The sequence below is a fragment of the Eleginops maclovinus genome, chromosome 20 (genome assembly GCF_036324505.1).
Source record: "Eleginops maclovinus isolate JMC-PN-2008 ecotype Puerto Natales chromosome 20, JC_Emac_rtc_rv5, whole genome shotgun sequence".
NCBI lineage: Eukaryota > Metazoa > Chordata > Actinopteri > Perciformes > Eleginopidae > Eleginops > Eleginops maclovinus.
In genome coordinates this window covers 20,635,529-20,652,101 of record NC_086368.1, presented here as the reverse complement: position 1 = coordinate 20,652,101, position 16,573 = coordinate 20,635,529, and the positions used below count along the sequence as shown (strand labels likewise).

Here is a 16,573-nt window from a genome sequence, read left to right as displayed (position 1 = left end):
GGAGGCGGATGAAATAGATATATCTGTTATTGTATTGACATATCATCTTTGGCACTATCAGTATTGATGTAGGACTAGATTCCATTTCCTGACTGATAACTCCTCATACCAGATCATTTAAAAATCACTTTTTTATAGTCCCACTGTATCCATGTTTCTCTCTGACAAAATAACTAACCTAACCTATCCTAATCCTGCTATGCACTCAAAACAATTGAACGTTTTGAAAAAATAATATTAAAATTGTGCAGTTCTGAATTGTTCTGGATGTTTTCCTGTTTCTGTTTTTCTAGAGGATTGCTCATCCCCTAAATGAATCTTTCTCCTTTGCTTTTGTAATATTAAACATCATGTGAAAATACATTTTTGAAGATATTCCCCTCATTTCCATCCTCCTCTAGGTTTACTATCTGTCATAAAACTGAAGTGGTGAAGAACACATTAAATCCAGTGTGGCAGCCTTTCGCTATCCCAGTACGAGCGCTCTGCAATGGAGACTACGACAGGTAAACAATTCTGCCTCCCCCTCACCTTCTGATCGCCATCTTTCACAGTCTGGGAACTCAAACGAATCACACATGCACATATAAAAAAAAGCCTGCACACACAACTTGAATAATCTATTATATCGACCCCATTGACATCGTCTATCTTCATTGATTTCTGTTGGCTGAATTTATCGACTACCTTCATGGCTCCAAACTAAAATATCTCTGAATGACAAACTACGAATGGATGACAGCCGTTACCACACCCTGAGTGTCGATGGGTTTAACCAGCAGAAATCAATCCGACCTGGTGCAGTGATAACCCTCCAATTCTTTAAACTGTCACATTATTTCTGCTGCTGTTACCTAAGGACATCGCTCTGTATCAATCTTTGCTAGAGTAGCAGGGGTCACACACAACAAGCTTCTCTTATCTCCAATGACCTCCTTGTGGTGATTTTATTGTCAACACTTACCTCTTCAGATATCATCTGGGCCATATAGGTATACCACTTTACCACTAACAATCGGTGAACAGTGTGCCTATACTGGCTGTTCACTAAACCCTTGTCTAGAATGACGCCTTTCAAAAACACCATTGAAATAGGCAAGAATGCAATACATATGGATTGCTCTTTCAATCTTAAGTAGTGACTTTTTTTCTAATTTTAAGAACGTACGTGTTAAATATATACAGTTACAAAAATTGCCATAAGACTGATCTAAACTGCGATAGAAATAAAATATTAAAAATATATACGACACGTACATCACCATGTTGCCCAGCCTAATGGTAAAGGTGAAGACTGTTTGAAGCAATAAAAAGTAAAAAAGTACCTCTGTCATAACACATGACATCAATGGTCAGTTGATGAATGTAAGCAGGGCAAAATAAAGAAAAATAAGGGAAATTATTGAAAGAGAAATAATAAGATAGCAAACAAAAGGAATACTATTAATATGAAATAATGATGGGTTGCTCCTCACAGTTGTCATGTAATTAATGTTAGACATGTTGTGGCAGAGGGGATATGAATTCATTTTTCTCCCAGCTTATCTGCCTGCCACTAATTTGAAAGACGGGAAGAAAAAATAACAAAACCATAACGGAGCTGTGAGGGAGGATGAAAAAGAAGTGACTGACAGATTACGTTTGTGGGGGAAATATTTAATGTGGCATACCGCGTCTTTTTGTTCATCTCTCTCTCAAAGTGGTCCGTCCTTTTTTGTTTGTATTCAGTCAAACTCTAATTACCGAGAATGATGGGAACCTGGTGTGTGCAAAGGAAAGGCAGACAATCCCAAACAGGATATAGGGAAGAGAGTTACTGTTGGGGTTGTTTTATGAAGTATTCAATACTGTGACTCTCTAAGATACCTAATATTTCCAATCACACATGTGCTTTAGAATGATGACCATCCTGTCAGGGCTTATCACACACAAGAGACTGAGTTTGGCATCAAAGTTGCTTGTTGCCTTGCAAAGACGCACCCAAAATATAATAAAATATGCAAAAGTAGAAAATAAAACAATTATAAAATATCAAAATAGAAATAAAACAGAACTAAAAAGTAGAAAAAATACAAGTTGACCGTGACAATTTAAATCTGTAAACTATCTGACAAATGAAATTGAAAGGCCAATTTACGGCTAACATAATATAAAAGTTGGATATTATTCACATTAAATGTGCAAGGAAAACTTATAAAGCCTCAATTATCCCAAACCAGCGCTATATAAAAAGGTTATATGTGGGTGTGTGTGGGTGAGGAATAATCTTTGTGTCAGTGTTTTTGAGTTGATGAAGGGGGGAGTGGCAGAACTGTCTGCCTTTTTAATTATATAGGTTGTTCTTAGGACCTACTAATAGATGTTTTACAAACTCTGCAATAAACAAGGGTCTCAAGGCTATCCATTTTTTAAATCTTTGTATTTACTTATCTGAAGGTAGTCCTTTGGTGCTTTTAAACAAATCTAATGTGTGGTGTCCATACCCTAAAGAGCAGGGAAAAAAACAAAATAAAAAAATCTACTCAATCGGTTCAGACTAGGGCGGCAGTTATTGATTATTTTAGTAATCGAGTATTGTATCGACTATCCCATTGTCAATCAAATAATCAGATAAGAAACGCTTTAATAAAGAGTAATAGTAAAAATACAAAAGAGAAACCAAGACAAGTCTCTTTAAATAACAACTAATTGGTTAGAAAAAATGTACGTTTGTAAACTCACCAAAGAAGGGATTTAAGACCTCAATGCTTCCAGGACATGAATTGAAGTATTTTTCTCTACTGTGGTTATATTGGCAACTCATGCAAATCAGTAGTTTATGAATATTCATTAACTGTCTCTTTACATGTGATGCTCACAATAAGCCTAACTTTATACTTGGAATAAACAACAAACACTGCCTGTCTACCTTTGCAGATTATAACAAACAAATATAAATAATTCAGCAAAGTTACTCTGGAAGTCTGCAGAAGGTCAACCTGATGCCCGTTGTGGACTCAAGCAGATAAATTGAGGATATAGAGAGCCCTCGTCACCTAGGATTCAGGCAATATCTCCCACAGCCTCAATTTATTCAAGATGTGTTTCCTGGAATATGGCAAAGAAGTGTTTGTTGGGTCAAGATAAACAGATAGTGCCAATAACTTTCTCGTTGGGTATATTCAAACCATTGAAAATATAAGACACTTTCAGAGTTTCCACTAAAGTGTTTTTATGTGCAATGTGAAAACATTTTTGTAAAGAATAATGGAAGCAAACACACTAAAAAGGGATAACCTAAATGAGGTTATTCAAGCTCAATACGAGTCTCTGTTATACTTTTCAATATGCTTTATCTCAAAGTCTGAGGGTCTGATCCAAAACGACTCGCTAAATTATAAATAGTACGAGTTGCATAAGGAGCATTGCTTTGTTTATTACTGTTGCACATGGGAGGAGACGCACCCACTACTCTCTTTCACTACTGCAGATATTGGAGAAGGCCTTGAAACACTTCTATCTACTGAAGTATGTCAGTGGATGGACTATTGGTGACTGGCTCGGATCTAATAAGATCAGAGCTTTAGTCTGAGCACGCTTCTCTTGTTAGATGCACCAAAAGGCATAAGGTGAAGGGGGAATTCCAAAAGCGGCATTGTGTTCTGAGACGTAACTTCAAAGCAACAAGGAAAGAAGATTACAGTGTCTCTGAGATGACGCAAACTTCCAGAAGATTATGACTTTCTTTCTCGAGCCAGACAAATTATATCTTGTACACAGTCACCTGAAAATAGTGTTGTTTAGTCTCAGTTCAGACCGGTATCTATGGAACTATGAAAGTGAAGTAAATCTCGTTCTAAAAAAAATGTTTACTAAGACAAAGATCGGGTGTGGTATGGCTGGAAGGGATTGTATAAACCTCAGCAATGTGCTTCATTTGAGCTGAATGTCTTACCTGTTCATTATACAGATTTTTGTTAAGGGCCAATATTGTGTTGCATGAAACAAAAACAAGTATGAGCATTCAAACCAGTTTCCAAGTGAAATCTTTCACTCACTTCAAAATAGAAAAACAGCCATGATTTAGGTATTGTGTTAATGTGACTGCTGTTGTAAAACTCCTGAAGTATACTATAGATACAGCCTCATTTCACTATTGGATGCAGCAGTGCCGGACAGTAACGCAGGATATTGATTATAGGTTGAGAGCAGTAGTAGTGTTCAGTTGATATTGGAAATAGGATGGGTAATTATTTTTTGTAATGAAAACAAGTAGGACCAGTGCATCCATTAAATAGAACAGGGTCTCTCATTAACTTTAATTATAGAGATGGAACAAACATTGATAGAAGCAACATCTCTTTACCAATGTTCAACATGAACAAACAAAGGCTAAAGGCTACTCGACCATGCACAATTGTTGCTGCGTAAAATCTGTAATTGGTTAAAGCGTTGCTTGTTAAAGCTAGAAAAAACAACTGTAAATCCCAGGTGTGAATCCTCGCCAAAGGCTATCTGTCAAACATATCCAAGTCAGATTTGTTTGTAACCTTTAAGAATATCTTGCAAACTAAAATAAAACCTCCACCCTCTGTTGGCTGGCGACAGGGTGGCATAGTAATTACACAGACTGTCTTTCAAGAAGCAGATCAGGTTAAATCTCTGGTGACAGAGAGCAAACATACATGCAATCTGCTCTTGAAGACTATATTTTAAGACAAAAAAGACATAGTAGAAGGAAATTGAAGTAGGGAAAGAGTAAGGGAAGGAGACAGGAGGAGAAAGAGCAACATATAACAGACCGCAAAGGAAGAAGGAAAAACAGAACTCCAATATGTAAAAGGTCCCGTTTCAGAAGAGCATGTCAAAGAAAAGAGGACGCTCTATCCATGTTGTTTTATAATGGAAATCAGATTTTCCTTCCCTCTTTTGTTCTGTATCATTCATATCCCCTATATCCTCGACTTTCTTCTGTGTAGGTGGTATGCAAGACATTTTTATGCTGATAATTGATCCAAAAAGAGAATACATTCTTTGTCACTAACATATCTCCCATGTGACTCAAGCGAAGACTATTTCTGCCCACAAAAAAAAAAACACAGACAGATACTTGTTACTGAAGGATTGTTAAGTTGATTAAAGATGCCTTTGAAAAGTGGCTGAGAATATCTGAGGCAGATTAGTTTTGGAGTGTATATTGTTCTGGGAGTTGAATGCACCAATCTGAGCATCTGAGTCCTTCAATGCAGCTGTAAGTTGAAATAAATCATGGCAAATGCTTTGAGTCGGTATGAAGCAGCTCCTAGTAGTTTGAGTACCATGGTTTGCTTTAAAACTGCAGCTCCTAACGCTAGCTCTGCACATTGAATGGTCAAGGTAAGGGATGACTCAGCCTTTCTTTCTCTGATTTAGGCGTATATTTGTGTATCTATCTTACCACTACCAATATACCATGCTCAACGAGTAGAACCATGTTTTTGCACATTCTCTCTCTCTCTCACAGCCTTGAAAATAACCTCAAAAAAACAAACTGTCACCACAAAATGAAAGAGCCAGGTGGCAGAAAGGAAGCTGGGCTTATTTCAGGAATCTTTCAATTCCTCAGTGACAGGAAAAGAGTCTCTGATGCACTGCTTGCTTCCATTTCTTTTGGATCTGGTCTGGTGTCAGTAGTTGTGTAAGAAGAAGTAGGGAGGAGAGGGTAGATGCGGGGGGTGAGATCAATGTGTCTCAGGAATGAAAGTGCCCAAAAGTTTTTTTTTCTTCTTCACTCTGCAGGGACATTGTTTCTGCAGCATTTGTATAAAATGTCATCACAGTGTTTTTCTTTGATTTTCTTTTGACTGAGTTAACATGTGCTGATGTTTGCAAGTCACCATTTTTGGAGAGCTTTATAGAAGTGCAACGTGCAGCCAGCTTCTCAGCTTTGTTCTTAAACAGGCAAGAATCCCAGGTTTAGAACAATGCAAAATCCGTTTTAATTTATTTCAGGGTTCTCCTTTTAGCATTTCCAAACACTAACTTGGATTTTAAATGGAATCAATGGAATCCAGTTTAATTGCTAAACAAACCTGAAGTACGTAAGATCCAGCGAATCATTCAGTCAATACAACAAACTGAACAACAACCATTATAGGGGAGTACATACATCAACACCCTGATTTTTTATTTTCCTTCAAGCGCTCAAGTGATGTTGAGTCTGATGTGTTTGGCACTGAAAACTCCCAGGCTCAAGGGTGACATGACACGCAAGAGCACACACCTATGGCAGACTTCTCCTGTCCTTGTTAATTCAATTAGCGTTAGTAACAATAATGAAGTTGAAATTTAGGAGAGTGGCTATTCTCCCCCAGGATAATGACACTGAAACAAATCCCCTTTTTTTAAATGCTGTGCCTGAAAAATGAATTTAAAGCATTGGAAAGCTGCACTACTTCTAAATAGACAATTTTCTGACTGTCCTCCCAGTTTCTTGACAACCATTAAACAATTATTTTAAACTTGGTGGTTGTATTGATGTGGACCCAAGGAAGAGCATGGGTTCATTGTGAAATTGTTTGGATGTGCGATTCTTGAGCCAAGAGACAGTTAAAAAGCAGTCAAATATATTTTACACACATTTTTGTAATGTGTCTGGTGTGCAAAATATTGAAAGCATTGTAGCTGTACTGTCATGTTAGAACATAGCTAAACAGTATGAAGTCAAAGTGAAACGTATGTAGGACACATTCAAAATTGATTAAACTATACATGAGCTGCCACAATGAGTGTCTGTCCATACAGTTCAGTAAAGTGATTTCACGCATAAGATGTTGACTGTAGAAACTGCACCTAGATTAAAACCTACCAGAAAATCCGTGGAGATTTGTCAATTTGAAAGCACCTTCATGGAACTTCTCTTCTTAGTTCAATTAGTAATTTGGTACGTTTATAATTCCATGTCGAATGGGTAAGCCCAATCTGCTCATGTCATATGATCAAAAAGTCCACAGCAAACTACTGGATGGGAGTTGTGGAGGGATTGTTTCTCCTTTAAAAAATCAAACCTGATAGTTTGTGTGTCTCTTTTTTCCCCAGAACAATCAAGGTGGAGGTGTATGATTGGGATAGAGATGGCAGGTGCGTGTAATTTAGCAATTTTTAAAGGAAATTGAACAGAAACACACCCACACACACCCACACACACACACACACACACCCACACACACCCACACACACACACACACACACACACACACACACACACACACACACACACACACACACACACACACACACACACACACACACACACACACACACACACACACACACACACACACACACACACACACACACACACACACACACACACACACAAGAAACTGATCATTTCACATCACGTAAATCCATTTTGTCCCTGACATTTGTCCTGGTAATTTCACCTGATATTTTTTCTTATTGACTGTTGTTTCTCTCCTTACATTCCTTTTCCCAGCCACGACTTCATCGGGGATTTTACAACTAGCTACCGAGAGCTAGCTCGAGGGCAGAGCCAGTTCAATGTGTATGAGGTGAGTGAATCCAGTGTTTTCACAATTCAACTACGATTCTGTTGGCTCCTGGGATCGGGAATCCCACTACGCCTCTCGTCTTGGATGCCATTTCTGACACAAATGACATTTCTATCTGACATCATGGTTGCACTGTTTTCCATTACACTAGCACATTCCTTCCATCTTTACTCCAGCAGCTAACCAATGCATTATTCAAGAGCAATAAAAAACATTAAAAAACTCATTTCTTTCTTTAAATGTCATTTGTATGTTGCATTATGTCGCCCTAACCTCCCAAACAGTTGAACATTTAATTAAATAATTCAGCCTTAAATAATTTAGTTAGATAGAAAACAAAAAAAACAATCCAGGGATTTAGAACGAGAAAGACATTCTCAGTTCTTCTCGTGGGATAGCTTGCACCTTAATAGCTCATGATAGAACAGCTCTGTATACAAATTACAAGCCCAAATCATTAAAGTATCCCAGAATCCTAGGGTGACTCGCAAAGCATTAAAATGACATGCGTTCTGCATTTATCCAAAATTGTTAATTTCTTTGTGAAGCAGAATTTATAATTATTATCAAGACATTTTGATTTTTAAGATTACAAGTATAACAATTGAATGGAAGAAATAAAAGAAATCATGAATAAGGACATGTCAATAGTTTCAGCTCCTGTGGGTTGGTAGCCTCCAGTCGAAGGACAAATACCTGTCTTTTGGATGTCAGCTCCATTTTACGCTACTCTTGATTCCTCTCTACCTCCCAGTGAGACTGAAAGGACCTTTAGTTTTTGCATCAGCAGATTGTTCAGTGTGTCAGACAAATTGCCATCCCTCCATGTTAAATTAGAGGCTGTCACTTTCATGCACAGCTGCCAAAGAGGATGAAGGTAATGAGCTGAGACGTCTTTGGTCTACGGACTGACATTTTTCTCTTGTTCTGGAGCCGCTAGAATACCAGTACAATAAATGTAAGTCTTGTAGCTTAAGCCTGTCTCTCACATCGATTCTTTGTAGCCTGAGATTGATGTCTGAATTTCTTAACTTGCCCCTGTGGTAGTGTTATGGAGGTGGTTAAGATACTCAAGGATCAAGTTTTTCTATAATGAATGTGTAAATGTTTACATGAGCTATGCTTTCCAACTAATACACATCTGTTACTTCATTCAAACACATCCTTTGTGACCTTCCTTATTTCCTCCACATCACTGGGATGCAGAGACTCCACTGAAGTGTCCTTCACAGTGGCTATATCCCTGACATTGCGTACAGTGTACATTCATTTAAAATGGGAAATTATTTGATAAATTGCAGGAGAACTGATTTTTACATGATAGGTTATTACAAAAAATCATAAAATGCTCATTTTTGATTCACCTGTACCTTTTGTTTTTTAGGTGATTAACACCAAGAAGAAAATGAAGAAAAAGAAATATGTCAACTCCGGGACAGTGAGTATGGCTCCAGCAACCAGGACTGGTTTCTAGTCAAAAGAATAAAAGGTTACTTCTTGGATCACATACCAATTATCAAAAACATTTGTTAAAAAAGCAAAAAACTAAGCTTTGCAGATTCAGAAATGGTTTTGAAATGTATATGTTATATGTACGTGTATTTGAATATATCCTGTACACTACCACATTGCATTATATACTACATTACATAAACTGCATCTGACCGTGCAACATGAACTTTGGGGGTCAGTTAAAAATGTGAGTGGGACAAAATAAAAGATGAAGGTGCTGCAGCACTTGAAATACATATTAGATGATGTTAAAGAGTGGGCGACACCCACGACCAATTGAGACACAAAGGTCCTTCACAGCAGTTTGTGCGAGAACTGCATACAAATGCTTCTCAAACCAGCCGGCTCTCCTCTTTTTTTTTAAATAACAAACCAAACCACGACAAGCTGTGGAGGTTTTTTATATTTAGGAACATAATATCACGTTTTTCTTTAATTCCAGGTGACCCTGCTCTCGTTTTCAGTGGAGTCAGAGTTCACGTTCTTAGATTACATCAAAGGAGGGTGAGTGGCAATGACTGTCTGCATACAACAAACAATCAAATGGTCACTTTACCTCTTAATGGCGTGGGTTAACTGTAGAAGGTTATGGTTAAAATGAATGCAGACTGTGCCTATTTAGACCCTTAGCAGTGTTAGTATTAGAGATGTGTTTCTGTCCATCTGGCAATTTCTCCTCTCCTTTAAGCTCTTTATTGCTCCCAACCAACTCCCAGGAAAATCCTCTCCATTTGAGCCTTTATCTATATGAAAATATTGCTTGCAGAAGCTTTGAAGGATAATTCTGATTAAAAAAGCAGGGATTCTTCCAGTGTATCTGTAGCCCAAAGTTGATACCCTGTGTGTTATACAGCTAGGAAACTCCTTAAGGGAGCTGTATGTTGTGTCTGCAACAGTAATGGGTTTTAATGAGAGACAGTGGATGCATGTGTGTGTTTAAAAGAATACAAAGTGAGAAATTATTTTCGAGCTATGAACTGCACTGTGTTGAAAAGCGACGTTTGCTGAAACTACAGTACTGAATTAAGAATGATGGAAGGGTTAGATGTTCCTTAAAAGAATAAATGGGACGAGCACACTTGTATAGAAAATCTAGATTGTAAGTTACTTATGAATCTTTATTAAAAATATATTAAAATTCATATATCTCTATTGCTCAATTTTTCATTAAGGGGCACCATTATACCTTAACTTTGGTAATTAGATTAATAAATTCATAGTATGCGCTGACTGCAGTACTAAAGTGCTAAATATATGAGGTAAGACTGAACTGTCTTTAAAGTGGGTACCAACGTTTAGACCAGTTTAGTTTCGGAGACGGAGGTTGACATTTGAATATCAAGCGTGTCTCAGGTGAAGTGTGTCTCTCAGACAGTTTGGGCTCTGCTTTGATGTCCACTGTCCCGTCACAGCGGGTAGGCTATCATAGGTCTTATGCGCTATGGCAGAGCTGACAAGTGTGACAGATTTCACTGACAGTGCCTAGCTTTGGCTGATCTATGATACAATAACCTTAAGGTTTAGTGGCCTCACTTCAAAAATATCATCCCCATCACTCTACGCCCTAACATTACTCTAGCACTATGACACATTAAAGAGTTGGATCTTGCAAATGTGGAGCTCTGTACAAAACTGAGGGAAGTTAAGAAAATGTGGCATTTAAACTGTCCAAGCACTTTGTGGCAAAAAAACTTGAGAAACAACAAAAGTAAAAGTATTTTAGGGTAGCTGTTCAAGCACTTTTCGGTATAATTTGATGTAACTCCTTTCATCATGATGCAAAGTGTACTCTAGAAGCTTTTATGTCGTATTTGACAGCCACCATAATCATAAAAAGAACAGGAATAATTTGGCTTATAAAGAACTCAAAAGTATCTGTCATGAGTGCAGTGGTTAGGCATGAGAGGACATATTATGCTTTGAATATAATGATAGTGCCCATCACTCTGTGCTTATTATGGTTCAATGCATTCATATCCTGTTAATACACTAAATAACATTAGCCCTAGAACTTGAATTAAGATAAAGCAGTGTTCCAAAAGCTAAAACAACAAATGCAGAGTGTGCTATTGCTTTCAAGAATTGATAGTTAAAGTTGAGCAAAAGTTTATATTTTTGTCACACTTAGCCATAGAGAATGGAGAGAAGTGAATAAGCGAGGCATGAGATGGTAGGAAAGAAAGAAAGTAACAAGATTCAACTACTATGCACAACAAGACTGCAGCCAGATTTGAAAATTCAGGGTTAATCAGACGGGGCAATAGTCTGCCAAAATATATGAGCACCTTTTCTCACAAAGTGGAGTTCACCAATAAAATGTACAATCAAAAATATTTTAGCAAGCATTTTGCCGGGGGTGGATTTGCTGCGGTCACGGCATCTATGATGATGTTTCTTTCCCTTAATGTTGGATTTAAAAAGACAATCTTAAGATGACTTATCTTATAAATGAATTAAATATGATAGGAATTAATATATATGTACGTTTTCGTTACGTTTGGTGGTCGTTGCAAGACCGTTAGAGAAAGTAGACCCATTGATACCCATCGATAGAAAGGTGGCTATTGTTTTTTTTAAGTTAGGGAAACCATGTTAGTAAAATTATTATTCTAAGAATCAACTATTAGAAAAAAGAAATGGATTCTCATTTTATCAACAATTACACAGTCATGAATTTATGCATTATGCAGGTGAAATTAACCCTCAAACTGAAAGGTTAATGTAAATATTTTACACCTTCACTTTAATACCATTCTTTTACCTTCCTCTCTGATCGCTCTCATATATAATGAGAGAATGTCGTTTGGGCCCCTAAGGCCTCGTCTCATTGTCGTAAATTAGCAGGAAGAGGCAAGTGCTTCATCAGCAGGGAAAATTGGATTATGATTTGCTCTTAAGTGCTTCATCAATTGCTTGTTACACTGCTCAGTGTCTCAAAGGCTCATCCGCACCTCCTGCTACGCCTTCTCCCGGGAGGTGAGAGTCAGATAAGAGTGTAATCACCTAAATCATATTTGACGATAGAGAGACTGCACCCTGTGTCTTACAGGAGGTGAAAAAAAAACTAATGGCAATTAAATATTTATCTGTTTGAAACTATATCATAATAAGAGATACAGTAATTGGCTATTTTTGTGTTTGATGTTCCTTTGTTTGGGGTATCAGCTTTCTCATATCAGAAAAAGTGTGCGTGTGCGTGTGCGTGCGTGCGTGCGTGCGTGCGTGCGTTGGTATTTCATGAGGCCTGTCTTATTTCATAACTGTCTGGTCTCCGCCGTTGAGTTTTCTTCTCCTCTTGATCCCTCTTGTAGGACGCAGATCAATTTCACCGTGGCCATTGATTTCACAGCATCTAATGGTGAGTGATACTAACGACAAAATGGGTGTGGAGGGGGAGGCAGGGATAGATAGTTGTGCTCTTTGATAGTGGCATGTCCGATTTTAGAATCAATCAGACAAACACACATTGCGAGCGTACATAATGTACACACATCTTCACTATAATTGATAGCTTTTCCTGGATAGGTTTTCCTCCTAAATGCTTCGTCAATACTCTCTAAGTTAAGGCATTTCAGCAAGAATACAATAAAACAATAACACTCTAAGCTTGACATAAAAGGACAACACTTAAGTCTTATTACACTATACTTTTCCCAATAAATGCTTGAAAACAATGATTCTATTGATTTATCGACAAACGAATAGCTATAATCAAAGGAATACTGGAATTTCCAATTTTCAGATTGATTGTTTTTAAACTTCCTTGGAACAGCAACTGTTCGAGACGGCAACGGAGAAGTTGTACATGGGTCTTTATATGAGCTACCAAAAACACCATCGCTAAAGTGTTAAATGTGATGTTTATCTGCTCTGACAAAGATTCAAATGTTAGCCTGGCTAATAAGCTCACCACTTGTATTTCTAACAACCAGTTTTACTTTGAAAGCCAAGAAGGATTTCATTAGCTAAAGGAAGCTACATGTTGTGGAGTTACAGGTTACCAAACTTTTTTGATCTTCCTATGTCAAGCTAGCCAAACGCTAACCACCATTTTCTGTGCAGCCGCTCCTATTGCTTCTAGTATCTCTGAAACTTTTAGAAAGGCAGCGTGATCCAAAAAGCCCTGCCAGCTTTTTACCTAAAAAATACGCTTTCATGCTGACTCTGTCTGTCCGTCTCTCACTCAGTCTCTCACTTTGTCAAACTGAGCAGAACAGCGTTCCTCATCGCTGTGATTGTCTCAGTCCTTATTATTAAATGTAAAAAGAGGTTTTCCACCATGGGGTTGGTCAAGGTGACACACAAATTGTTGTTAAACTCTGTCTGGACTACAGATAAGATTACATTACATTTACATACACAGTCTGAGCAGGCAAACAGCAGGATTTCAGATATCAAACTGCAGGTGCTAGTAATCTGATGGTGAGCACAGGTCACCTACAGCCTCACTAGGTGCTATGACAACAATATTTTCTTAACACACTCAGAATATCACAGCTTGAATGTGAATACTGAATGACAGCATGCTTTATTATTAAGGGGATATATGAGAAGGTCACAGTTATTGACAAGCTTTCCTAAATGCTAATAACAGTGGCTTTCCTGGATTTAAGGTAGCCTAATAACATGAAAACTTTAATTAAGGAATCATGTTTATTGTGATCCTTGACTGCATATATAGATAGATATATACAGTATATATCTATATCTATATAGATAGATATATACTGTATATATCTATCTATATATATATAGATATATACAGTATATCTACAGTGGTATGCAAAAGTTTGGGCACCCCTTAGGAAAACCACTGCATCAGTTTGTCACTTGCTGAGCTTTTGAAGCAGCAACTTCATTTTAACATATGTTATACCTTATGGTAACAGAAACATCTCAGTAGTGAAATAACTTTTATTGGTCAAACAGAAACATGTTTATGTGCATTCAAACAAAAATAGGCATGTGCATAAATTTGGGCACCCCTAAGAAATAATTCCATTAATATTTAGTATTGCCTCCTTTTGCTGCAATAACGGCCTGTAGACGCCTCCTGTAGCCACAGACAAGTCCCTTAAGCCTGGCAGGTGGTATTTTGGCCCATTCTTCCACACAAAACGTCTCCAGTTCAGTCAGGTTTCTTGGCCTCCGTGCATGGACAGCCTTCTTCAAATAAATCCATACATTTTCAATGATGTTAAGGTCTGGGGACTGGGATGGCCATTCCAGAACATTGTACCTGTGCTTCTGCATGAATTCCTTGGTGGATTTTGATCGGTGCTTAGGATCATTGTCCTGCTGAAAAATCCAACCCCGGCGTAGCTTCAACTTTGTGACTGACTCTAGAACATTCTTGTCAAGAATCTCCTGGTACTGTAAGGAATTCATGTGGCCCTCAACTTTAACAAGTTTTCCAGTACCTGTGCTAGCCACACAGCCCCATAACATGATAGATCCTCCACCAAATTTTACAGTGGGCAACAAGTTCTTTTCATTGAATGCAGTGTGTTTTTTTCGCCATGCATACCTGTTCATGTTATGACCAAATAACTCAATCTTGGTCTCATCAGACCACAGTATTTTGTTCCAAAATGCTTCTGGCTTGTCCAGATGTGCTTTTGCATACCTCATGCGACTCTTCTTGTGATTAACACTCAGGAAAGGCTTTTTGCACATCACCCTTCCAATGAGCTCTTCCTGGTGCAAAGTACGCTGGATTGTGGAACGGTGAACAACTACACCATCAGCAGCCAGATGTTGTTGTAGTTCTCTGGAGGTGGTCTGTGGCTTCTCTGTGACCATTTTCACCATCCTTCGCCTGTGCCTTTCCCCTATTTTTGTCGGCCTACCACATCTTTCCTTCACACGGACTGTTCCTGTGGCCTTCCATTTCACAACTACGTTTCTGACTGTGGAGACAGACAGTTTAAACCTGTCAGATAATTTTTTGTACCCTTCTCCTAATTTATAATGTTGGATTATCTTAGCTTTCAGGTCAGTGGAGAGTTGTTTTGAGGTCCCCATCTTGCCACTCCCTAAGAAAGAACCTAGGCCAGGCACAGCCAGCTATTACCTATGTTAAATAGCCTTTTTCATGATTGGTTCCACCTGTCTTTGTAATTGAAGGTCTAATGAGCTAATCAAAGCAATTTTGTGCAGCAACCTGTCAGCTATAAATCCATACAGGTGTTGAAATGAATGCTATTTATAAGGGTGCCCAAACTTTTGCACATCCCATTTTTTGCATTTTATTTTATTATAATAAAACTATGTAATGCTACCCTAAGAATTTTGGTCTGGAAAACACTAAAACGTCTACATCTTTGTAGGAAAACAAATGTTGTTGCTGTGATCTTCTATTATAAAGGAAAAGCAAATTGTCATGAAATCTCAGAGGGGTGCCCAAACTTTTGCATACCACTGTATGTATATATATATAGTATATATATAAATATATACAGTATATATCTATATATATATAAATATATACAGTATATATCTATATATATATATACCTCATTACCCACAATGACCTGGAGTTTGATTGATGGGTCCGTAGGAAACCCCTCCCAGTCCACTTCGCTGCACTACATGAATCCCTACCAGCTGAACGCCTACGCCATGGCCCTGAAGGCTGTTGGGGAGATAATTCAGGACTACGACAGTGACAAGATGTTCCCCGCTTTGGGCTTTGGAGCCAAACTGCCCCCTGACGGAAGAGTTTCTCACGAGTTTCCTCTGGTAAAGACAACCCCTCCTTTTCGTCATGATCTTTATTTCCAGCGTACAAAATGTTACCAGTGAATCTCCTAATATACTGTGGCTAATTCTAAGTAATGGATTGTGTGCATGACACGGTTAATGAGAACCAAGTAAATGACATCTAATAACTTTGATAAGGATCTTGGTGTTTCTTTGTTTGATGATTGCAATCACATTGTCCATGAAATTGATTTTCTCAGTGTTTTCTCCTTCTCAGAATGGAAACATGGAAAATCCGTACTGCAACGGTATTGAGGGGATCTTAGAGGCATACCACCAGAGTCTGAAGACAGTGCAGCTGTACGGGCCAACGAACTTCGCTCCAGTGGTGAATCATGTTGCCAGGTGAGAGGACAATGCATCTCCTCACAAGCTTCTACTTTGTTACCGATTAAAGTGGCAAAGGAACAAGGACAAGACTACACATTTTATTTTCACTTGTGCTTTAATGTAAATAGAGGTGAATAAAGCAGGAAAACATCATTCCAAAATATGGTTGGATCTAATATTGTGTTGTTTAAGACTTTTTAGATTTTTAGTTTTGTTTCATCCTCAATCAACCCCATACAAATCTTAAAAAGACAATGATAAAACAGAACAGAAATTCTCAGACATGTATTTTAAGGTGTTTTGAGTATTTACCTTTTTCTGCAAACAGCAAGAGACACTGTTAAAAAAAAAATCCAACAAACCTACAACAATGATATCATTTATTATCAGCAATCAAGGAGAAAAACATTCTTTTTGCCACGATGTTAGCATACAAA

General features: G+C 37.9%; 1 protein-coding gene across 2 annotated transcripts in view; it reads left to right on the top strand.

Moving 5' to 3' along the window:
* The window catches only part of cpne5b (copine Vb), a 106,315-nt gene that overhangs the window by 78,069 nt on the left and 11,673 nt on the right, over positions 1-16,573 (top strand). For both annotated transcript variants that reach the window (XM_063912066.1, XM_063912065.1), the window contains 8 exons: positions 402-506; positions 7,057-7,098; positions 7,457-7,532; positions 8,917-8,970; positions 9,487-9,548; positions 12,356-12,402; positions 15,604-15,785; positions 16,024-16,151. In XM_063912066.1, the coding sequence (XP_063768136.1) occupies positions 402-506; positions 7,057-7,098; positions 7,457-7,532; positions 8,917-8,970; positions 9,487-9,548; positions 12,356-12,402; positions 15,604-15,785; positions 16,024-16,151 (696 nt within the window). The remainder of the gene's footprint in view (positions 1-401; positions 507-7,056; positions 7,099-7,456; positions 7,533-8,916; positions 8,971-9,486; positions 9,549-12,355; positions 12,403-15,603; positions 15,786-16,023; positions 16,152-16,573) is intronic.